We start from the raw sequence: 25,768 nt of genomic DNA, 5'->3' as shown, positions 1-25,768 counted from the left end.
TATAACTGATGCCAACATGAAATCCATTATTTCATTTTTCCCATATTACATATTAAAGATTTGCTTTTTTGTGATAATGTGGAAGTAAATTGGTATAAGTTATATCAATTTCAATCATTTATTATAGTTACTTTTAGTATCCCATGGCCATGTCTTATAACATGAGAGATCCACCTCCCCTGGCACCAACTTTTTTTTTTTTGGAGGTTTCTTTTAAATTTTAAATTTAAATAGGTATTTACCCTAAAGATAGAAATGTAGTGATCCGAAGGGGCACGTACACCCAAATGCTTATAAAATCAATGTCCACAATAGCCAAACTATGGAAAGAACCTAGATGTCCATCAACAGATGAATGGATAAAGAAGATGAGGCATATAAATACAACAGAATACTATGCAGCCATCAAAAGAAATGAAATCTTGTCATTTGCAATGGTGTGAATGGAACTAGAGGGTATTATGCTGAGTGAAATAAGTCAATCAGAGAAAGACAACTGTCATATGATCTCCCTGATATGAGGACGTGGAGATGCAACGTGGGGGCTTTGGGGGGTAGGAAATGAATAAATGCAACAAGATGGGATGGGGAGGAAGACAAACCATAAGAGACTCTTAATGTCACAAAATAAACTGAGGGAGGTCGGTGGAAGGGGGCTAGGGAGAGGGTGGTGGGTTATGAACATTGGGGAGGGTACATGCTATGGTGAGTGCTATGAAGTGTGTAAACCTGGCGATTCACAGACCTGTACCCCTGGGACTAATAATACATTATATGTTTATAAAAAAATTAAAAAATTAAAAAAAAAAAAAAGAAGTAAAGTTGGTCTAATGATCTCAGCGAACCAGGTCTTGGACCCTTGGCAGTCACTGACGTCAATAGGGGAGCAAAGCACAGTGAGACTGATCCAGGCAATCAGAAAACTGTTTGATGACACGGAGTATGTGGAATGTTGTCGCAGCTGACACCATCTGGAGAGGCGGGCCACATCACCGGTGGCAGTTGGCAGGATGCTGATTTACTAGAGCAATGGGCAATTGCAGGTTTTAGAAGAAAATGCATACTCTCACTTTAGGCAAATCACTCACTTATAAGCTCTGTCCATATTATGACATTGGCCAAACAGACACACTTAATTCAGCTAAGCTGAGCTTGGGGGAAAAAAAAATCTCTAAATGTGGGATATCTTTCTCTTACCTCTGAAGGATCATTAAGGCAAACAAAAACTATAACTAGGATTAGAAAAGAGTCTGCCAAGTCTCTAAATTCTGACTTGAAAGAGTTTATAACTAGTTAGGAAAGTAGAATTTACCATGATGAAACAAACTGATAAATAAATAAAATTAACTTCAGTACAATATAAACAATGTCTCAAGAGGGTATAAGTTTGTGTCAAAAGAATGTTATAAGCAATAAGTTGCATAGGAGCCCAGAGAAAAATTGCTGGGAAGCAGGGGCCCCAGGGAAGCTTTTAGACAGACCTTGAATCATTGGAGAGAAAAAAAAATGAGAGGAATCCTACCTTGAGGATATAGGGATGGGATAGAAGTCTCCATGGGATATTAACTTGGGTTTCCTAAACAAAACCTGATTCAACTACCTTTTGAAATATGGTCTCTGGGGCTTTTATGATCATTGGGCTGTATGACATTTTAAATTCCTTGAGTTAGAGAGTCTGCTGGCCTACAAACTACAGGGCTCTGCCGCCCAAGAGGAGAGGGCCTGCCAGCCAGTGCAACCTCCATATTGGAGTGCTGAAAAACCACAAGGAAGGACAAAAATCAACCCAAAATCTTGTTTAAGAAGAGGTGACACTGTCTACGGCCATACCACCCTGAACGCGCCCGATCTCGTCTGATCTCGGAAGAAGAGGTGACACTGAAAGTCCAAGTCATATCTCCAGAGCCATAAAATCAAAACTTGATTATCTCCTTTATCAAAGGGGTAGTAAAAATCCTAAGTCCTCAAAGTAAATATATTAAATGTAATAATTACATAAAAATAGAAAGAAACATAAAGCAATATGACTGTATATCCCTTCACCTTTTTAAAGCTGAAAATGTTTGAAGATGCTTTAGAAATGGCATCAACTAGACTTTGAAATGTTCAAATAAAGTCTATCTTGCTTTCATCAGGTCTCCAACGTTTCATCTCTTCCTCAGCCCTGGGATTTCCATCACCCCACAATGGGCTTTCAATGAGCTTGGATGGATGCAGAAGGTCCCCGCCTCCTCCCAGATTAACCCTGCCCTCCCTGCTTTCAGGTTAATCTTCCTAAAGCACAGTTCCAATCAGACTCCTCTTGATAGAAAACCTTCTGTGCTCCCATCCATTTCTTACTGAAAACAAACGAAAGCACATCATGTGAATGTGCAGTGTGAACCTCAGCTTCTCTGGGCACCTCACTTTAAACACTACGTGCTTCAGCTGAACAGTATGACTCATGGTCCCCAGGTTACCCTGTACTTTTCCATCTGTAATTTCCTCCCATTTCAGCTTGTCTAAATGGTACCATCTTTCAAGGTTCACTGAAAATATCACCTGTGAAATTAAATCACCCTTGATCTCTCAATTTGAGGTTATTTGCCAACCTGGCAGACATGCTTTGTACATCTCAATAAGATCTGTCCTGCAGTGGTGTAGAGTAGAGCAGAGGAAGTATTTTGCTTTGCTGTGTTTTCCGTTGTTCCTAATAGAGGTCGATGTCTCCCTCCGCTCCCCAGAACAAAGCTAATATACTTTTATGCAAATGGCTTAATATGTTTCTTCTCAGCTATCTCATCTGTTGGAAACAGTCAAATGACAAACCCAGGGACAATTTAAATACCCCCTTTCACAGAGTACTCAAAGTATACCATTGGGTCTTCTTGTTTATTACGGTGAGATGTTGTGAGCTTTCTGTCTTTCTTAGGTTTCCTAACTATTGATATTCTTATACTATTTTTATAATTTCATAACTATGATTACAAACATTCTGTGGAACATTGATGCATCAGAAAATTCCATTGTCAGGAAATTGTTAGAAAGGTACTTAAAGGGTGCCTGGGTGGCTCAGTTAGTTAAGTGGCTGCCTTCGGCTCAGGCCATGATCCCAGGGTCCTGGGACTGAACCCCACATCGGGCTCTCTGCTCAGCAGGAGGCCTGCTTCTCCCTCTCCCACCCCCCCCACTTGTGTTCCCTCTCTCACTGTGTATCTCTCTGTCAAACTAATAAATAAAATCTTTAAAAAAAAAAAAAAAGGAAGGTACTTAAAAGAGGCACTGCCAATGGGGAATATAATTTCAACATATTTAATAGACAAATTCTTATTATTCAGAATAGCTGAAAAACGCAAACAACCCAACCAAAAAACATGAACGGACAAAGGATAAGAATACATAAGTCACACACACACACACACACACACACACACGCACACACGCACCCACACACACGCGCGCACACACACACGCACACACAGATACAAATGGCAAAAAACATGGAAACCCATCAAACTGCGTATTTACCTGTGAAATATATATATGATTTTCATCCACCCAAATGTCTTTGACATTTCCAAGACTGAGGGCCTCAAATATTGGCAAAGGTATGGGAAAGAAAGATGATCTCTTCCATTGCCAACGTGAGTTAAACATTCATATCTGCTATTGGCAGGGGCGGTCTGGCTGTTTTTATTACGTTTTGAAGTGTCTGCTCTCTAACAGCAATTCTACCTAATTATATCTCACCCAAAGAAACAACTACACACTGAAGAAGGTGGCATGCACAAGGAAGCTCAAAGGATCCCTTATTCTTAATAAAGAAAAATTAGAAATTAAGGTCCAGGGGCACCTGGGTGGCTCAGTGGGTTAAGCCTCTGCCTTTGGCTTAGGTCATGATCTCAGGGTTCTGAGATCAAGCTTCACATGGGGCTCTCTGTTCAGCAGGGAACCTGCTTCCTCCTCTCTCTCTGCCTGCCTCTCTGCCTACTTGTGATCTCTATCTGTCAAATAAATAAATAAATAAAATCTTAAAAAAAAAGAAATTAAGGTCCATCATTTTTTATGACTGCATAATCACTATATATTTTAATTTGAAATACTATGTAATATTTAAGAGGAAAAATATCCAGACACATTATGAGTAAAAAAAAAAAAAAGAAAAAAAATTGAAAAATGACAGAGTAAAATGGCATTTATGGTATTTAAATTAAAAGGCCACATATTTCTGGGGCTTCCAGATGGTGAGGTATGGTTATGTGTCTGGCTCTTGCTTTTGGTTCAGGTCATGAGACTGAGCCCCACTTTGGGCTCTGCACTCAGTGGGGAGTCTTGCTTGAGATTCTCTTCCTCTGCCCCTCCCCCACTTATGCATGCTCTCATCTTTTTCTCTCTCTGTAAAATAATAAAATAATAAATAACTTTTAAAATAAAACACTATGTATTTCCACTGCCACATTTATTTATGCATATAAATGAATTTTAAAGGTCTGGAAGAACACAAACCAATTCCTAATCGTGGGCACCTCCAGAGAAAGGAAGGCAAATTGACTAAGGCCTAACCTTCTATAACATTCTTCTCTACTTTACAAACATAGACAATCAGATATTCACACATTTCATTCTCTCTCTCTATTTTTTTTTTTTTTCGTCTGATTTTACCAAGTTAGAACTGTACTGTATACAACTCTGTAAACTTTTGGTCACTGGAACGTCACCTATTTAATGAACATACCCAGCAGTCAACATCTATATACAAATGTCAGATTTATGCTTTCTAATTTATGTATGTGTGTATAGACACACACACACATCCATACAAACTTATATAATATGTCACAATGGGCTCATATCACAATGCTGGGTTCTATTTTTTTTTTTTTTTTTTGTAATGCCTTAGTTTCTCTCCCATTATTTCACTTGCTTCTCTTTCACTTTCCCTAGCATGGCCACTCACATCTTTCCCTTCCTAGATAATCAAATGCAGCAATCATTAGGCCTCCATCTCTATTGTTTCTCCACATTCATGTACTCATGTACTTTGCAGAGAAACGCATTCACATTTATATGTATATGTGTCTATAAACATAAAGATAGCCTCCATAAAAAACACATACTTTATAAAAATAGAATCATATTATATATGCTTCTATTAATTTCACTTTCTCCATTGTATAATATCACGTGAAAACCCTTTCAGAGCAATGGATAGAACTCAAATTCACTATCTGTGATGCTTGCATTATCCTCTCTGGTACATCTGTGTTCTAATTTATTCAACATTCCCTCATTGTTGGATGTTTGTTTCCAGGGCTATGGTTTAAAGGCTGGTGCACATATGAACGTCTTTGTACAATGTCTTTGAATAGTACTATGGATTTTATTTCAATTTAATACAATCTCAAGAAATTAGACTATCAGTCAACATCTACAAAGGAACTCCAGGGGAGCTGAGGATGGAGGGAAATTGCTTGTGGGAGAAAAGAATTGAAAGATGCTTGGCAGTCGGACATACAGAACATACTCTTGACAGTCATATTAAAGAAACTCATCAAGTCTACCAGTGAAGGGTTTTAAATCCTAAAAAAATGAGGTTTCAGCTGAATTTTTCAAATGTTATTCTGTTGGCCGTCTAGACGGGATGGGCAGTGGGAGTAAACTGAGTAAGATCAGATTAATAAGGACACACCTCTGTGCAATTATTCAAGCAAGATAATGTCTAGTGCTATAAACAAGAGATTCAGACACATCTGAAGTGCTATTAGGATATGCAATCAACAAGAATCAGGACCAGAAATTGGTGGGGGCAAAGAGGATGTCAAAGATGTTTCCTAGGTATCTAGGTGAATGTCCCGAGCCAGAGGTTACCAAAGACTCATCAGCTTTGGACGACAACATCAATGATAAGTTCAGTTCTGGATTTGTAGGTTGTGAACAGTCTTTGAGACACTCTGAGAAACAGCACATGCAGAAAACTGCATATGGGTGTGTGGTGCTCAGAGATTGTCTTGGATATATATAAATTAAGTGGTAATTTAATCTGAGGAATCAATTTCTAGCAGGCTGATGTGATAGGAATCCCCCCCAAAGCAACTCTAGGGAAACACTTTTTATTTTCTCAGAAAACTGAATTCGTCAGTGGTAGAGCAGGTGAAATGAAAGGAAAAGATAAAAGCCATTACTGTTACCCACACTCATTTTTATTCTAGGATCTGTGGAAAACATGAAAAGAGGGAACGCTGAGAGGAAGCCATAGGTACTACCATCACTGGGCCACTTCCAGTTATCAAGGTGTTAAAGGAGGGAGTGCTCCCTTCCTTATTTCAAGTTCAGAAATACAAAACTACCTTCAGTTATTTTACTTCAAAAATGCCTTCTGCTGGTAGATTAAAATAAATGCATGTGTTTTATTTACTTGCACTTTTCCAGCTCTGAATCTAAATTCAATCTCTTCTTCTTACCAATCTTCATACTACCAAGGTGGCGGTTTAGTAAAGTTGAAAAAAAAAAAAAAAAAGAATATCTTTGCTATCTGAACAGGGAAAAAGTTGTTCTGCATAAAATACATCAGGAGGGGTGCCTGGTTGGCTCAGCTGGTTAAGCATCTGATTCTTGGTTTCAGTTCAGGTCATGATCTCAGGGTCATGATCTCAGGGTTGTGAGACTAAGCTTGACAGAGTGAAGCCTGCTTGAGATTCTCAGCCCCTCCCTGGCCTTCCCCCACTCTACTCCTCCCTCTGCTCTCTCCAACACACTCTCTCTCAAATAAATAAATAAAATCTTAAAAAAAAATACATTAGGAAATTCCTGCTATCTCTTTGTTCTAAAGCTTGTTGGCTGATGGCCAGTGTGAGGAAAAACCAGCAGCAACATGACGTAACATGATTCTACATATTATCTTCTGGGCTGGGAACCAACAGCAGAACTTTGTATTTCCCAGCATAGAAGTAAGCGTGGAAATAAGGACCCTCTATCAAGGACACTGATGACTGCGATGTGCATTTTAGTAAATCATATTTTTTGTTGATCAACAAGTGATGAAAATATCACATTCTAATCAGTGTTACATATTATGAACTTATAATACATTTATGAAGAATTTCTATCGTTATCCAAGTTACTGAGGGAACACCAATCTGCCCAAAAAACATACATTGTTAAGCAGGTGATTTTACATTGCTTTTGGTGTATGATCTGATCTAGATCTAGAATGGTCCTTGTGAATATTATAATTCTCAATTTATATAGCTAAGAAATTGAATACAAATAGTGTAACGTTCGAAGAATAACACATGGGCAGAGCTATTTGTCTCTGATATGTTTTCTCTCATCTCTCTATGCGCACAGACCACTTTTAGAAGGTCAAAGAGAATGTTTAGCTTTCTCTTTTCACACTGCTAAACCTGGGAAAATACAATTCCATCAAGTTCGCATGGAGTTTTCAAAGGAATTCCGTTTCTGGGCTGTTTTCTCAGAGCCCATGGTAAATTTTCGGGTGACTGACCCTTTCGTGATGTGAGGTAATCCCTCTGAGGATGACGGCTGCCAACGGTACAACCTGAAACTTGAAACTTCCTGGCCAGATGCCAGGCTACATTGCCTTCAGCTTTCCCCAAAAGTAATGTGCTTGTGGTCGAAGCCCCAAATAAATCAGGAAACATATCTCTGAGCAGCATTTTCCAAAGTGTTTTTAGTAGGAGATCCATAACATATGCAGGCAAACATGGGGTCTTGGTAAAATAATATATTGAATAGGCTTTATTTAAAATAGTTAATGGGTATTTTTCAGTAGCAGGATTTATCAGAGCCTTTGACACACTAATCTGCATAGAAATAACCTGCAATACTGTAGGAAATGAATATTGCATGCAGCTTTTCCCCCAAACTTAAGATCATGCAACATTTTATCAAAGAACACCCACTACTAACATCTAAAAAGAACACTAGTAAATGACAGAAAGCAATTTCGAAGACTTCCTTAGATGAATCATGAGGATTCTGCAAGCCAGAGGTAGAACCTACAGGGCATCTGGGCTGAAAGTCTACCTCGGTCCCAACCCAGGACCCCAAGCAGCTCTGGCTACCATCATACCACACTAGTATGAGATATAGGAAGGCCAAGTGCCTGATGTTTGCCTTACTGGATGAGAACTGGAAGGAGTAAGGCATGGTATAGGACAACTTCCAGAATTACGTAGAGTAGATCATATGCACTTCTATCAAGATTTGTTTTAAATGTTTATTATTTTTTCTTTGTCTTTACTTCCAGTAACCTAATTTGACAAATGGAATTTTTTGACTGGGCTTAAGATAAATGCAGATATAATATTGATAATGCCAGTTTATTTATCTACATAAAAATTTAAATGGAAGCATTTTGTGCACTCATTAAAAGAATCATAGATTATTGTAATTGTCTTGCTGCGCTCTCATGGGAGGTATGAAAACCTAAGAAAAATTGTAAATGCCTAAAATTGAATCTAATTCGAGGCATTAATCAAGAAGTTTCTACTATGGAGCATGGAGGTCATTTCAGCTCAAAAAGTACTGCCAGACACTTTAATAGGCACAAGGGAGAAAGAGATGAAAAAGATCCAGGGAATTCTCTGGACAAGCTTCTGGGTTTGTCGGTAATTCATAGTAGAAGAATATGCAACTGCACATGGGACAACAGCATGTGTGTCGTTCTTTAATCTGGGATGCAAATATGAGGGAGGGCTGATGAGGAGAAAGGGAATGAGACCAATGAATGAAACAGAGTAGTATCCCTACGCAGAGGGCCATCTACACCATGCTAAGGAGTTGGAATTTTTTTCATGGAAACACAAAGAAGGCAAAGGTGGCATAGAGAGATCAATATGAAAACGATTCCAAGAGTCCAGGCAATGCAGGAGAAAGGTGAGATCTACTGTTGACCAACAGGTATTCACTGAGGAATGCGTATGTCCATCAAGACCTAGACTCTAGAGATACAGTGATGAACACAGCAGACAGTCTCTGCCCTCTTGGCACTTACAATCAATATAAAAGAAGAATTAAATAACAACATGTACCCAAAATGCTATAAAGGAAAAGTTATGGTGTCCCTAATACATTACAGAGTTGCTCAACTTTTTCTACAGAGGCCCAGGGAAGCTTCCCAGAGTTAGTAGCAAAGGTAAGACCAAAATAGACAACATATGATCTCCCTGATATGAGGAAGCGGAGACGCAATGTGGGGGGTTTGGGGTGTAGGAAAAGAATAAATAAAACAAGATGGGATCGGGAGGGAGACAAACCATAAGAGACTCTTAATCTCACAAAACAAACTGAGGGTTGCCAGGGGGCAGGGGGGAGGGAGAGGGTGGTGGGGTTATGGACATTGGGGAGGGTACGTGCTATGGTGAGTGCTGTGAAGTGTGTAAGCCTGGCGATTCATAGATCTGTACCCTTGGGGCTAATAATACATTATATGTATATAAAAAATAAAAAAATATATTAAAAAAAAAGTAAGACCAAAATGAGGAGCAACAATAGCATTCGCTAGGTAAAGGTGTTAGGGTGGTGAGTGGGGCATGGTTGGCAGGAAAGGAGCCCACTTTCAGGAGAACATAAATGACAAGTGTGTCAAGAGGATTGTATGCTATGGGAAACAAGAGAACTCTAGCCAAGCTAGAGCAAAGGATTCATAAGAGTGGTGGGAGATGAGGAGAAAGGGGGAGGCTCTAAGGGCAGACGAGCAAGGCACTGGAGACAGTACAAACCCTTTTGGATTTTATTCTAAGGTCAACAGGAAGCCACTAAAGGATTTTTTTTTTTTAATTTCTTTTCAGTGTAACAGTATTCATTGTTCTTGCACCACACCCAGTACTCCATGCAATCCATGCCCTCTCCAATACCCTCCACCTGGTTCCCCCAACCTTCCACCCCCCTCCCCTTCAAAACCCTCAGATTGTTGGGATTTTCAGCATAATCTATTTTATAGTCTGTTCAGATTGTTTTGACTTTCTGTGCGAAGAATAGACTAGAATACCGCCACAGTGCTCTGGAAAAGTGAGTGAGTCTACTGTCAGCTCCAACAGAGCAGCTGGCTGTCCAGCTGGTGTACACAGCCCGTGTCCAGCAATGCCTGGTACACTGCGAACACTCCACGTGTATTTGTTGGAGGTTTGGATAAATGAATGAGATTATCTGTCTCTTCATTTATACTCTGGCCCCAAAACTTCTCCAATGAGAAAAGCACTTTTTCAAGGTCAGAAAGTTTACTATCTGCAGAGAAAACACAACCTTTAATATATGGGGGAGAATTATTTCACTGAAAAACCTTGAAGCATTAAATGATAAAATGTCTCCAAAAACATTTTTAGTGTGTCATTTGGATGACAAATGAATAGACGCATTGTCCCTCTGAGTTCCCAAAGCCTCCAGAAGCATATGCCAACAAAAAGAACAAACTATAAATGGAAATCATTCCCTGGAATATGCTGGTTTTCCTTTTGTAGGAGCCAATTTTCAAAATTATACATTATAACTTTTTTATAACAGCTTTATTGTTATACAATTGATGTACCATAAAAGTCACCCTTTTGAAATGTGCAGTTCAGTGAATTTCACTATGTTGACAGAGATATGCAACCATCATTGTTATATAATTTTCCAGTATTTTTATCACTTTCCCCTGCAAAAACAGTCCTATGCACATTAGCAGTAATTCTTCATTCCCCCCATCGCCCAAGCTCCCAGGAACCACTAATCTACTTTCTGTCTCAATGGATTTGCTATTCTAGACTTTTCATAAGATTAGAATCATGTGATATGTGGTCTTTTGTGACTAACTTCTTTCACATAAGATAATCTTTTCAAGGTTCAATCACATTGTAGCATGCAACAGTACTTCATTCTTATTTTATTGTAGAAAAATATTCCATTGTAATGTTATATGACATTTTACTTATCCATTCAGCAACTGATAAACATTTAGGTCATTTCCACTTTTTGACTATTATAAACAAAGCTGCCACAGTTGTCTATATATGCTTTTAGAAACATCTGTATTCAGTTCTCTTGGGTACACCTTAGCCTAGAATGGCTCATTCATGTGCTCATCCTACATTTAACTATATAAGGAGCTGCCAAACTTTTCCAAAGTTGCTGCACTAGTTTACAATCTCTCCAGCGAAGCATGAGTGTCCAGATTTAATAACACTTGTTATTGTTTGATTTTTCTTGTTTTTTTTCAATTTTAATTCAAATTCAAATTCTAATTCGTTTTTTTTAATATTTTATTTATTTATTTGACAGACAGAGATCACAAGTAGGCAGAGATGCAGACAGAGAGAGAGGAGGAAGCAGGATCTCTGCTGAGCAGGGAGCCCGATGCAGGACTCAATCCCAGGACCCTGGGATCATGACCTGAGCCGAAGGCAGAGGCTTTAACCCACTGAGCCACCCAGGCAACCTAAGTTCTAATTAGTTAACATATAGTATAGTATCGGCTTCAGGAACAGAAGATGGTGACTCATCACTTACATACAACACACAGGGCTCATCACAAGGGCCCTCCTTAATACCCATCCCCCATTTAACCCATTCCCCCCACCCACCACCGCTCAAGAAACCCTCAGAGTGTTCTCTATCTTTATGAGTATCTTATGGTTTATTTCCCTCTCTTTTTATCACCCTCCCATATGTTCATCGGTTTTGTTTCTTAAATTCGACATGAGTGAAATCATATGGTATTTGTCTTTCTCTTATGTATTTTGCTTAGCATAATACACTATAGCTCTATCCATGTAATGATTAGAGCATGAAATGGCACGAATTACCATGAAATGGCAAGATTTAATTCTTCTTGATGGCTGAGTAATATTCCATTGTATATATACAGTATATCTTCTTTATCCATTCATCAGTTGATGGACATTGGGCCCTTTCCACAGTTTGGCTGTTGATGATAATGCTGCTATAAACATCGGGGGGCATGTACTCTTTCAAATCTGTATTTTTATATCCTTTGTGTAAATACCTAATAGTGCAATTGATGGAAAATAGAGTGATTCTATTTCTCACTTTTGGAGGAAACTCCATAGTCTTCTCCAGAGTGGCTGTACCAGTGTGCATTCCTACCAACAGTGTAAGGCACTGTTGGCATCCTCACCAACATCTATCATTTCCTGTGTTGTTAATCAATACATGTTATTATTGACTGTTTATATTATAGCCACCCTAGGAGGGGCACGAAGTGGTATCTCATTGTCTCATTGTGGTTTGATGTGAATGTTCTTAATGACTAGTGATGTAGAACATATTTTACGAGCCACATTTATTTTACTAGCCACATTTATACTTTCCTTGGAGAATGTCTAAACCCTTTGCCTATTTTTATCGGGTTATTTTTATTGATGCGTTGTCTAATTGTATTAATTAGTACCTTTATGTAAACATTAGCTTGGCGAGTATAATACATGATAGGGATGTCTTACTTGTGAATTTAAAGCACATGCTTCTGGTAATCCCATTCTGTTCTTGGAACACACAATAGTTCTAGCATTTTTTCTATTTCTATTATGTTTTATTTTTAATTTGTGTATTTATTTATATTTTGCTCAGATCTTAATTTATTGTTATAGGTACATTGATGCTCTTGGGCACATTTCTAACAGAGAGTGATCATGAATTATATCCTTCATTTATGTAATTTTCATTTCTCGTTTGTTTGATTTTTCTTTTTTGTTTTCTGTTTTCATTGCTGTCCTTTATTCCTCTTCTGGAAATACCCTCTCCAACTCTGTCCTGACATGTTTCTGTGAGCTGATCCCATTTATGGCTCCACAATGGGAAAATGACCCAAAGGTGGCCAGTCAAGAAACCAGTAGATGCCTCAGGGAAAGGAAGAGCCCCCAAACCAGAGTGATAAGCAATAACATAGGGAATTCTGAGAAATAAGTCATTTTTTTTTTCTTGCTAAACTAGAAGGTGATGACCCTAGAAGTTTTTTGGCTTACTTCATTACCATCTGGGGAAAGCCTGCCTGAGAAACAAACCAACACAGACAAGTTTCATTGAGAAGTAGACAAGAATCCCAATAGCGTTTATGAGAAACTAGATCAAATCAGACCCTCAGTTATCTGCAGCAATTGGCCTTTTTGGTTATACGGCCCTAATAGCCACCCCTTTCCTCTGCAAGTATTAAATGAATTTGAGTTTCTGGCACTTCCTACCTACCAAAAACAATGTTACCCATTATAAGAAATAATGTCTGTAGTGCCTTTTCTTTTTCTCAATGCATTAAAGTATCATTTTCAAAAAGATAAAATGTATGCCTCTAAAACGAATATATAAAGAGCTATTGTGAAAGACTTGTTCAATTCCTTAATGAGGAAATAAGAAGAGCAATAAAGCTGCTTGAAAGAGATTAGCATTATAGTCAGTGGGGAAAAAAAAAGAACACTGGGCTATTAGTCTAATGTTAGAATAATAACAAATAAGATTAATATTTTTCAGGTAAATAAAACAAAAACTTTGCAGGGTTTTTCTCACTCAGATAAAAATAACTTGTAATTCAACAGGACAAAAATTATTTTTAATGTATTAACCATCTGCAAATTAACATGTAGCTTTACAGAGCACAGTATGGCCTTTACAGTGAGTAAAATAGTAACTAAAAGCAAACAAACAAAAAAATACATATACCTTGTGATAACTCAGGTGCTCTCTCCTATTAAATCATCAAAAGAGTATTAGCATAATGTTGCCTTCTTCTCATTTTTTGGATAACTTCCAAAAATATTACTACTTCATTGAGAGAAATTATAACCACATAACATTTGGCAATACAGGAGATTATTATTAGAGCCCTTCTCTGTCTGCTTGGATAAAGATTTCCTATCCCTAGATCAGACCCAGAGGTAGGTCACCTTGATGTGCATTAGTCCTTGCCCAATGGCGAGAACCAGCATCAAACACCCACTGTTGATTGATGGACTAAAGTGGGATCCTCTTCAAATCAGACTGTCCATATCATACAGACAAACACAGCTCAAAGGTCAGTGAAGAATTTAGGACACATCTTAATACTGAACCTTTCATACCCATCACACACTGGCGCTGGCTTTCTACATCTATCCCTTTTCCCACTGCCCTTGGGTGGTTTTGCAACAGTGGCAGCAGCAGCCACAACAGTGTCTCATCTGCTTGTTCTAGTCTCCAAACAAACACAGAGTGCCTGAAAATAGAAGAAGGAACCAGGAAGCTTCAGCTTCAAAGACTGGGAGGTTCTCCTTTTCTCAAAAGACAGCTGCTGAGGGTCAGATATCAGCTCCCAGCTCCTCTGGTCCATAAAGGCCCTAAGGGCACAGTCCTAGGAGAAAAATGGGAGTGGAGCCAAAGACCCCATGGCTAGACTGCACATTTTTGAAATGTGAAGGCTTTGAAAAGTCCTCTTAGGTCTTCCTTAGTTGTTAAATGTGAAAACAGAGAATTGAGTGGAGAGCCTACCCAGAGCCTATCAGACTGCATCTCCCATCCTTCCCCCATACACATTCATGGCCAGCGAGAAACATACCAAGGGGAGCACTGACAGTCTTCCCTGATCATCATCAGTTGAAGTAGGTCTTCAAAGACACAAAATGAAAAGCTTACAGAAGAAGGGGCCAGGGTTGGGGACATGCAACCCTCCACTGTAGAGCTTCCTGAACAAGAATAATTGCTGATGTGGAAAGATATTTCCCTGTTAAGTTCTTGGTACAGTCCAGGAAGACTCCAGGTGGCCAGAGCTGCTGAGTATCTGTCTTGGCCTACAGAGCCTATTCCATATCCCCCGGCCGTGTGATATGACTGCTGACTTTGTAGGTGAAGAGGTGGCCAGGGATGGCAGGCACTGTTTTCTTGTCAATTCTATCACCTCCACTGAGGTCTGCCCTGGTTTTTAGGCACCAGGGACATTCTGAGCAGAACTGTGTAGTCTACTGTGGCCATAGAGTCATGGCAACATGAAATGACCCATCAATGGCCTTGGGGTGCAGAGAAGTTCCACTGATGGTCATGATAGTCTGTGTAATGTTGCTCCATGACCAGCAGTGGGGGGCCCAACAGCCCAGAGAATACTGTGAGAAGTGGTAGTTTTACAGTCAGAATGGGATTTTTTCTGTGTCTAAAACCCTCTGTTACTATGCAAGGAGAAACAAAGAACTGACCACAAGAATGTCTGACCCTCTGGAGTAAAAATAACGAATGGTTTGAGAATTTGGGCCACTTAGTAAGAGAGTTTGGAGAATTTGAATTAACTATGCCAGAGGCAAGCTTTAAAACTTCCTTAAGACACAGTAAACGTGCAGATGATGAATAAAGAGCTAGAAAGCTACCACTCTTTACTTGAGCTTAAACCAGGTACTTACAGGAAGCATGGAAAGGAGAAAAATCTCTACGTTTACAAGTTCAGATGATGGTTGACATTATAAACAAAGTTAACTCCTTAGAAGAAGCGTCAAAGCTGCAACTAAAACAGCCTTCAAAATCCAGCCAAACAATGAAGAAAAGCTTCAGACAGCATTAATGAGGACTTTGGAGGTAAATTCTAATCTTCAGAGAAGGATAAAGTTCCTTTCATAAGAACCTCAAAAATGGAAGCATAGAGTAGACAAATTTACTAAAAAGAAAAAATAATCTCATAAAACTCTGCCCACAGAGTGAGTTCTCAATAAGAAAGGGTCAGATCAACTCTCTAGGTGAACACTTACTACAGATGACTAGTTGGGCTGCTGTTCTTGGAGAAGAGAGCAGAGATTGTGCAAACATTAAATTGGATATAAGGAAGGCACTGGAAAATGGAGGCTTCTTCATTGGTGAAGCCAAAGGACTGCTGATTTATATGACTGAGTTAAGTACCACTTTACAAACTTTCAAAGAAGAAGAGAAAGTAAATGTACACCAAGTAACTGCAGAAGCTAGAATTCTCAATGCAAAAATCATTTAAAGTCATGTGAAAAATCTCCAACCAAGAAAGCTTTGTTGCATTCAGAAAACACACAAGTAGAAAGGGAGAGATAAAAATTGCAGCAGGAATATCATATGCTTCTTGAACTTGATCAAGAAAAGGAAACCAAGTTTCATGCATGAAGCTTCCAATTTAGAGAGAATTTACTCCATTTAAGGTAGAAAGGAATCACTCCAAACCAGCTAAAAATATCAGTGATGCATCTGAACAGCCACACACTTAGACAATTCAATTAAAAATACTTCAGAAAAATTAAAAAGAATCCCTGGGTATTGTTAAAACCTTCAGGCCCCGGAGACAAAAGCTCGTGTTACTGAGATAAGAGCTCTGTTTGCTCAGAGAAACAACAATAACTTAACAAAGCAAATACATCACACAAAAATTGAATGAGGAAGAAATTAAAGGTTTTGAATACTGTCCTTCCATTGTTCATTAAAAAAAAAAAAAAAAGAATGCATTTGGCAGAGGCCTAAGACCAAAGGGCAGGCCTCTTCCAGATGGAAGATCCCTGAGGAAAGAGAAGCACTTGGCTGTGATAGGGAGGGATTGAAAAGATCCATGCCCAGTATCCACCAGTTGTCAACCCCCAGGCTTGCTCAAGTCTGGCCAACTCCATCCTGAGTCAGCAAGTTTTCCAGAAGAGCCAGACAGAGCTGTGAAGTTGAAACAGTGATTCTAACAAGAAAGCCTAAAAAGAAGAATTGAGTAAAACAGGAGTGAATAGTCTGGAAAGATGTCGGGAAAGCAGGCAAAATAACAGCCTTCAAATATCCAAAGTTTAAGATGGTCAAGACTAAGTCCCTGTCTTCAGAGCATCAGAGTCTAGAGTACAATGCATGGCAACTGAGGACATAACTATTCATTCACCATAAGGATGAATTTTCAAACAACTAGAAATAATCTACAAACAAGATAGGCCATTGTTCCAGAAGATCTTTGTCCAGGTTTTCCTTTATAGATCTCTAGATCTTCACAAGACATTTAATAATTATTCTTCTCTTAGGAAATTAAGTAGAAATAAACCATCATGGCTTTCAGTATTTATTCTCAAGTAATTCATATTATAATCTTTCTCAGAAAGATAACCTCCCAAATTAATCATGCCACATTCTCAAAGTCTTAGGAAATATCTATCTTTAAATTATGCAAGTTTCTAATCTAATGTGTTCCTTAAAAAAAAAAAAAATGGGCTTACCTCATATGAGGTGTGTGGGTCGTGACTGGCCCTCACTACTGAAAATCATTTCAAGTTCTGGAGACATTCTCAAAGGACCAAACTGGACCTCCCTTTCCCCCATGACCTATAAGTGCACGGGGAAAATCTCCAAAAGATGAAGGATTTAGATCTTATCATGCATGCGAGGAAAATTCTTAACAGCAGAGGCTGACCATGTTACAGAAATATCTTGATATATTACATTTATTTGAGCAGAAAATCACTGGACAATAGAACCTTTGATTTACCTCTAGTCAGAAAATTTTTGCCTCATTCCACAGTTGAAAAGAGCTCAATGATTCCAGCCCTGAGAGGAGAACCCACTAATTATGGCTACGTACTCCTTCCGCCATTCTGCAAAGGCCAGTTTCCTCTCACTACTAGTGTGCGGAACTAAGCACTTGACAACATCCTGAAGTGACTTCTGTATGAGACCATGACTTGGACTGAATGGTCTCTCATGATCTAATGAATCTTCTTTTTATGAGTTTACAGGTTTTTCTACTTGGGTTGGCCCGCTTAGATTGGATTCGCTCTGTGATCTCCTTTACCCTAGAAACTTGTATCTTTCCCCTTCATTTGTGACTAGTTGACGTCTTCTGATTGTCCCTTGTCTCGTGTGGAGCTCGTTCTTTGTAGAAGAACATGTCCAGTGGAAGAATCTACTAATAACATCAACCCTCCACATAAATTAAATAAAAAATCAGGCAAAGGTTAAAATGATAGTTTAAGTATATTCTGAGTATGTTTTCAATGAAGTTTCACCTAGCTACCCAAAAAACTGATCCATAGGTTGTTAATTTACAACTTTTGGTCATGGTCTTTTATTCTGTGGCAGCCAAATACAAAAACATACATGAATAAAAGCTTGTTTAAAAAAAAAAAAAAGTTTGCTTCAGACATAATTCCTTCTTGGCTTTTTGTTTCTTGTGGAACTGTTGAAGGTTGTCCCTAAGAGGATGTGACTGCCAGGTGACATGCAAGCTGGACAGAGGTAATTGGAGGCTCCAAACCTCTGCCTACCCATGTCCTTGGAAAGTACATTCCTCCACCATTTCAGGGATGCACCTTTCAGAGAGTAATGTGTTGTCTCAACCTTATTTGTCCTATAATCTCTATTATACAAAATCGTATAACACAGTGATTTTTAGGAAATTGTATGCCACATTATAGAAAAAGAGAACAAAATTAGTGCCTTGCCAGAAATCATCCAGGTTACTATTTTAATTTTCCTTTTCAATTTATATAGAAGAATATCACTGAGATACTTAAAAACACATGATTAATTTATTACGGTTTCATTTTTAGATGCAGATAAATGTGAGTGTATAGACAGGAAGTGATGAGGTATAGTTATCTTAACAACAGAGTTTAATTAGAGTGCACTAGCGTGTACAATTCACCTTAAACTCAATTTTGATAGGTATTAAAATTGAAGTGAATAGCTATTCTAAAGTAATTTGAATGCAACCAGCTGAATCTCTACTAATAGTGCATAGGTAAGAGATGTGAAAAACTGATTATCTATTTAAAAATACAAATTAGGACTTTTACTGTTGGGAATTATGTTTCTAAATCCATTACAGACTTAAAAAAAAAAAAAAGCTTTTTGTGGTAGTAATTCCCAAGATAGCAACAGAGGAGGCTCCTGAACTTCCCTCCTGCCACAGAGGCACCAAATGGACAAACCATACAACTACACATAGAGAAATTTCCTCTGAAAGAAATTCAGAAACTAGCTGAACACATTGGGGACTGAGAAAACACCGATCCTGAAATGGGTAAGCAGGACCGAGACACACGCACTTGCCATAAATCCCATCCTCGGCAAAGCACCATTCAGTCCGGAGAGCAACCCCCAATCCCAGTTGTGAAAACAGAGCAGATCAAAATTTATGAGATCCAGCAAAAGCAGTGCTGGCTGGGAAGTTTATAGCGATGAACATCTATGGTAAGGGGGAAAAACTCACAAATAAACAGCGTAACTTTACATCCTTAGCTAGGGGAGAAATAGAACTGAGCCCAAAGTTACCAGAAGAAACGACATAACAAAGATGAAGGCAGAAATAAATGAAATGGGAAACTAGAAAAACAATAGAAAATATCAATGAAATTAAGAGCTGGTCTTTGAAAAGATTAAAAAAGTAGCTAGACTCAGAAAAAAATCGGAAAGTCTCAAATAATAAAATTATAAGTGAAAGAGGAAACATTACAACTGACACCGCAGAAATATAAAGAATCATAAGAGACAGCTAAGACCAACTTTATGCCAACACGGTGGATAATCCAGAATAAATGGATAAATTCCTGGAAGCATAGAACTTACCAAAACTAAATCATGAAAAGAAATAAAAATTTGAACAGACCAATAATGAGTAAGAAGATTAAATCAGTAATAAAAACAAAACAAACACCTCTCAACAAAGAAAAGCCCAGGACCAAATTTCGCTGGTGAATTCTACCAAATATTTAAATAAAAATGTGATGTTGTCAATTGTATGCCAATAAAGCAGGAAAAAAATTTTGCTTCTAAAATTGTATAGAATCAATGTTCTGCTGAATTTCTTAGTAACATCTGTTGCATTTAGAAGATGTTGAAATGCTGAAATTAATACAGGTCCTGGGTTCTTTGAGTAAGGTAAAATATTAAATTATATTAAGCGGGGAGCCTGCTTCCTCCTCTCTCTCTCTCTGCTTGCTTCTCTGCCTACTTGTGATCTCTGTCTGTCAAATAAATAAAAAAAATCTTTTAAAAAAATGCTAAATACAATGAATAGCAAAACAACCAAGTTTTTATTTACAAAATAAATAAATGATTTCCTAATAAGGAATCATTCAGTCATTAAATGATCAAATCATTTAATCATTAAATAATCGATTAATTATTAATTAATAGCCATTAATATTAAAACACATTATGGAGTTGCATAATGTTTTCGAAAAATTCCAGGGTTTTTTCTCATTCAAGGAGAATCTTGACAATTATTTCCTTACATTAAATGATTAAAGAACTTTTTAACTCTACACCACATTAGGAAGGGCGTGTTTGCTTTGGGAGCATTTACAACATCAGAGAAACCAACAAAGTATCCATAAATAATGCAATGAGATGATAATTAGTAGGATTCAAACATTCACCATGAGAGGGGGTATAGCTCAGTGGTAGAGCATTTGACTGCAAACATTCACCATGTACAAGACGCTCATCTAAGTGTGAAAGCTCATTTTATTCTAACAAGAACTCCATGGTGTAGGTATTATTCTAGGTAGGTATTTCACCAAAGCAGAGAGAGATCAGTAATCAAACGCTCAAACTCACAGCCAGTAAGTGTACAGCAGATGTAAAATCCAGTCCAACAGTGGAGCCTGTGCTTTTAGTATCTACACTTTGCTGACTCTCTGTTAGTGTTTTATTAAATTAAGCATTGCCTTAAGCCTCAGAATAATTATAAAATGAAAATACTCTATTGTAAATTAGATTCTGTTTCTCTAATGGCTTATTAAATAGAAGATACTTACAATTTTCTCAGGAAACTGAGAACATTTTTCTTTCCAGTTGAAATTCATCCAACAGAAACATGATACAGCAGATACCTCTATGGATTTCTTAAAGTGAAAATATGTATTTACTGAGGACTTGACTTGGAAGTCCTAGATCTCAGAGATTGCTTTGGGAATGTGAGAAAGTCATTATGTTCTGGCTCTCCAGTAATTTATTTTGAGTTTGTTAAATTCGTTGATGTGTGAACTGGTTATCGAAGCTTGATAAACAGCTTATAAATCACTTTGAAGTTGGCAGAAATAAATATTAATGAGTCAATTTTCAAGGAATTTAAAGTCAGTATCTCCTTCTGCTGCTGCCATAAGTTTTAAAGAGAATCTCAGTTGTTTCATTTAGAAAAGAATCTACAACGTATTAGTAATGATGGGTATTTCTCAAGATAGTCATAGGACGACTGATTTAGCAAATCAAATGATTTGCCTAAAAGAAAAGAACGTTCTTTATAAACCCACCACAGAGTTTCCTATGACAGCAATCTTGTTGAAAACTTGTTTATAGGGGTGCCTGGGTGGCTCAGTGGGTTAAGCCTCCAACTTTTGGTTTGGGCGGGCTCAGGTCATGATCTCAGGGTGGTGAGACCAAACCCCAAGTCGGGCTCCACACTCAGCCGGGAGTCTGCTGGAGATTCTCGCTCTCCCTCCCTCGCTCGGCCTCTCCCCGCTGCTCACCCACACTCTCTCTTTAAAATAAGTAAATAGAGGGCGCCTGGGTGGCTCAGTGGTTAAGCCGCTGCCTTCGGCTCAGGTCATGATCTCAGGGTCCTGGGATCGAGTCCCGCATCGGGCTCTCTGCTCAGCAGGGAGCCTGCTTCCTCCTCTCTCTCTCTCTCTGCCTGCCTCTATGCCTACTTGTGATCTCTCTCTGTCAAATAAATAAATAAAATCTTAAAAAAAATAAATAAATAAATAAAATAAAATAAGTAAATAGAATATTTTAAAAATAAATAAAAACAAAACTTATGTATAAAACACAAGTACAATGGTGATTCTAATCCTTTAAGATACTAAAGCAACCTGCTTCCCTGAAGTCGGCTCAGGGCCAGCCTTAGAATAGGGAAAGGAAAAAGCATTTCTAGGACCCGTGTCTACCCATGTCAGAGCCTTACTGACATTAGTCCACCTGAACCGTGTCTGCCTTCTCCACACAAGACCAAACAGATTCAAAGGGTGTTAGTAGCTTTCCCAGGCCACATGACAAATGACTAGCAAACGCAGAATTTGAAAAACATGTTTATCTAAGTATAAATCTCTATTAGTTCAGTGTTTGAAATAGGAAAAACACAATTTTCTATGTGATAGATTTTAAGGATACAAACAGGCCCTGCAGTTCTTGAAAATACATAATAAAAGGCATTAAAACCTATGTACTTAGGGGTGCCTGGGTGGCTCAGTGGGTTAAAGCCTCTGCCTTCAGCTCAGGTCACGATCCCAGGGTCCTGGGATCGAACCCCACATCGGGCTCTCTGCTCCGCGGGGAGCTGCTTCCTCCTCTCTCTCTGCCTGCCTCTCTGCCTACCTGTGATCTCTGTCAAATAAATAAATAACATCTTAAAAAAAAAAAAAGAGTGCTGTGGCTGACTTTCATTAAAAAAAAAAAAAAAAACACCCTATGTACTTAGAGATATTAGAGAACTCCAACCCTACAAGTTTGCATAGCATGCCCCAAATTAATAATCAAATCTAGGCTTGATTTCAGAGCTCTTGGGCCTGTTCTCCTTTCTGCAGATACTCGATATCATAGTATTCATATTTACTTCTTGGATCTTATTTCTTGTAACTAATAAATACTTGAAGCCTTCAATGTCTTTTATACCTCATTTTGAGTTGGTGTATTACATTCCTCCCAAACGTTCTGGTGCTAATCTGATCTCCAGAAAGGAACGAGCTTGCAGAGAGATTCCAACCACTGCATATGGTTGGGAATCCCATTCACTGTCCAAGGACACCCAGCTGAATAAATTGGGAAGCAGGAGTTGATATCCAGCTCACTCTCTACCCACCAAGCCATACAAAAGTGTAGCATGCACCTAAAGAGGGCACCATGTCTAATCTGGTTAAGGGTACCTTATAGGCTCACATGGGCCCTGCAAAGACCCTGAAAGTTAGGAAAAAAGGTGAGGAGATGATTGCACATAAATATTTTCAGATTCAAAATCTACCAGAAATTTAAAAAACTGACTTATAAGGCTAATGATTAGGATGTTTATTAATTCAATAAATTAGTACTGGCGGGCGGGAGATGTCTTCTCTCAGCACCAAGTACTATAATTTCATTTCAGGAGAAATGATGGAGGGTCAACACCAGCAACAGGTCCTATTTCATTATATGGGATATGAGAATGTTACTCAGGAGCCTGTGAATATGTAAGAAAATGATTCTACAGAAGGTGGGAGAAACAGAAAACTCCTGCTCCCTTTTACTCCATGATTTTGTTTCCAACATTTTCTGAAGTCTTCTTGGAATAAAACACCATGTTGCATATGGCACATTTTGAAAAATCATTATACCATCACTGTGACAGATTCTGAAGAGTCTCTGAAGAAACACTTCCGAACATTAAGCTGTCAAGTCTTCATTTAATGAATATATCGTTAGCATTTTCTATTTGAATGCTGAACACCTTGGAAATGCTAACAATAACGACCCATTTTTTTGAGTAACAGGCACCATACTAGGTAGTTCACATACATATTGTCTATCTTCCCAAAAAAGAATACTCCAAAAGTCACGTGTTATTCTTTTTTTTTTTTTTTTAATCAATGAGGAGACGGGCTCAAAGAATCTAAAGCATCTGGGAATTCCTGGCAGAGGGCAGATTCGAATCCTTGCTGGTCCTGATTTTAAACCAGAGTCCTCTCCCTCACTGAACTAACCCTAGGAGAAGGCTTCTACTTCAAGGAAAAAGTGGAACACAGCTAACCAAACTTCTACTGTAAGATATAGAAAATATACCTTGACTCAAATATGGCAATCCATGCATTCTCCCACTCTTTCCTGAGGCCCTAACTTATTTAGCTGTCATCATTTTCAAGTTCATAAACGGTGTGCTTATAAGGCACGGAACTTTATGTATGGGGCTAATGCCTGACTTCCAAGCCACGGGTCAGAAGATGTGGTGTGGCTGCTTACCTGTTCCGATAACTTCTGTCCATCGAGGTGAGCTTGCGTCACAGCATCATTAACAAGCACGTGGAAGTTCAGGAGCACATGTTCAATGTCGTATGTTCCATGCATGGCATCTGAGAGCTCCTCCAGTGACCGGATGTAGGCATGCCAGTGCGGATTCAGCTCTGCCGTGTGTGCCAAGCAGCCTCTCACGACGTTGAGGCAGTACCCCATGCAAGGCTTGCTGAGAGTCAGGCCCTGGCAGAGAGGACAGTACTGCATCCTCAGCAGGGCCCTGCTGCACTCTTTGGAGACGTGCAGATGGTCTGTGGTATTGATGACTTCAATGCCCAGATTCAGCGCCTGCAGAAACGTGCGGCTCGGCAGCAGCGATCTCCCCATCTGCCCCATTACTCTTTGGGGAATATTACCAAAGGGACTAACATCCCGGCGGGCCATCCGGAGGCATTCCGAATATTCCAGGGAACTGTCCGACACGCCAGGGTTAATGAGGTGATTGTAGACGAGAGGGAAAAGACTGTCAAAGAATCGGTTTATGAACTCTTCGGGATTAACATCCGCACCAAATAAATAGAGCCCCACGTCAGTGAACAGCTCCTGAATGGAAGCTGCAGCCTCTAGGGCCATGTTCCTGTAGGTGTTGCAGAAGAGAATGCTGGTGTAGTTCTCTGCTTGCCTGATGAGAGTTTCCAGAGTTTCTGTGACAAAAGCAGAGGTAAAACAGGAAAAGGCTTAGTCTGCATGTTGAAACTGTGCATCTGTCTGCTCCAGACAGTAAATGAGCTTAATGCATCCTACCCAATGCACTAAGGATCCAAATGGGAGTGTTCCACCTACTAAACCTACGTTAGCCCTCCCAGGATAATGGCTGGTCAACAGTAGGCATTACACATACCACATAAATATTTTAAGATGCATTTCCCAGAGTCATACATCTTTAGAAAGTATAGACATAAAAAAGAAGTTACGATATAGTGGTTGCCTACTTACTCTGTTCCACAGTCAACCGTAATCCACCAATGATGGAAGGAAAAGTGTCACTGAGGAGATAATTTCCAGCCATGGGTTCATTGTTGATAAAAGACTGTCATTAGATGTTTGATTAACACCTACTGTATTTTACACTTTTTCTTGTTTTTTTTCTTCCCCCCCACCCAGAATGAAAGCTAGTAGATTATATACCAGTTACTGCACAGAGAAGCTCAATGCCCATAGGCAAGACTGATAATCCTCCGTACCCCCCTAGCATGGTCAAATTAAAAAGAAAGTAAAATAGTTCATGGTTAAACAATGCTTTGACTGGCAAACCCTGTTAAGTATTAGGAAAGTCATGAGTTGTAGTAGTCAATGACAGTAACTCTGTGAGCGTCTTCTGAACTGTGTTCTGTTGTTCTTATTACCTTATCACCCCAAAACTACCAAACTACCATGTGACATTTTATTTTCTCACTTAGGAACGAATGCTTCCCAATCAATTTCTCCATAGAAATAACAGAGCATAATTTTTCTACAAATTACGGAAGGCTGTAGTAATCAGCAAGCAAAAGTTGTATTTCAAAATGATAGCTTTAGGCAGCAGTTGAATACCTTGGATATTCTAGTAATTACATTTTATAATTAGCCTAATTATAATAAATAATGATGCTGGACTGTTATCAATACATAATTAATTGTAAAATACACTCAATAAAATTATCTCCCATAACCCCGGTCTCATCGTTATTTTTAATTGGGTTGTAAAAGACCACACAATAATTCACTAATCAGACCACTGAATATATTATAAAAAGAGATGCAACGACAGTAGAATAAAACGAAATAATAAAAGGCAGAAGTGCAAGGCGAGCTACAAATAATGTGGAACTGTGTCAAGAATATGCCGTAGAATATGCCGTAGTGTACTACAAACGGA

The 25,768-nt window shown here is 38.7% G+C and overlaps 1 protein-coding gene across 9 annotated transcripts in view; it reads right to left on the bottom strand.

Moving 5' to 3' along the window:
- Positions 1–25,768, bottom strand: part of GPC5 (glypican 5) — a 1,409,494-nt gene that overhangs the window by 1,104,798 nt on the left and 278,928 nt on the right. For all 9 annotated transcript variants that reach the window (XM_082700893.1, XM_082700897.1, XM_082700896.1 and 6 more), the window contains exon 3: positions 23,860–24,554. In XM_082700893.1, coding sequence (XP_082557019.1) covers positions 23,860–24,554 — 695 coding nt within the window. The remainder of the gene's footprint in view (positions 1–23,859; positions 24,555–25,768) is intronic.

The sequence above is a fragment of the Mustela nivalis genome (genome assembly GCF_964662115.1).
Source record: "Mustela nivalis genome assembly, chromosome: 15".
NCBI classification, from domain to species: domain Eukaryota; kingdom Metazoa; phylum Chordata; class Mammalia; order Carnivora; family Mustelidae; genus Mustela; species Mustela nivalis.
This window is presented reverse-complemented; position numbering and strand designations above follow the sequence as displayed.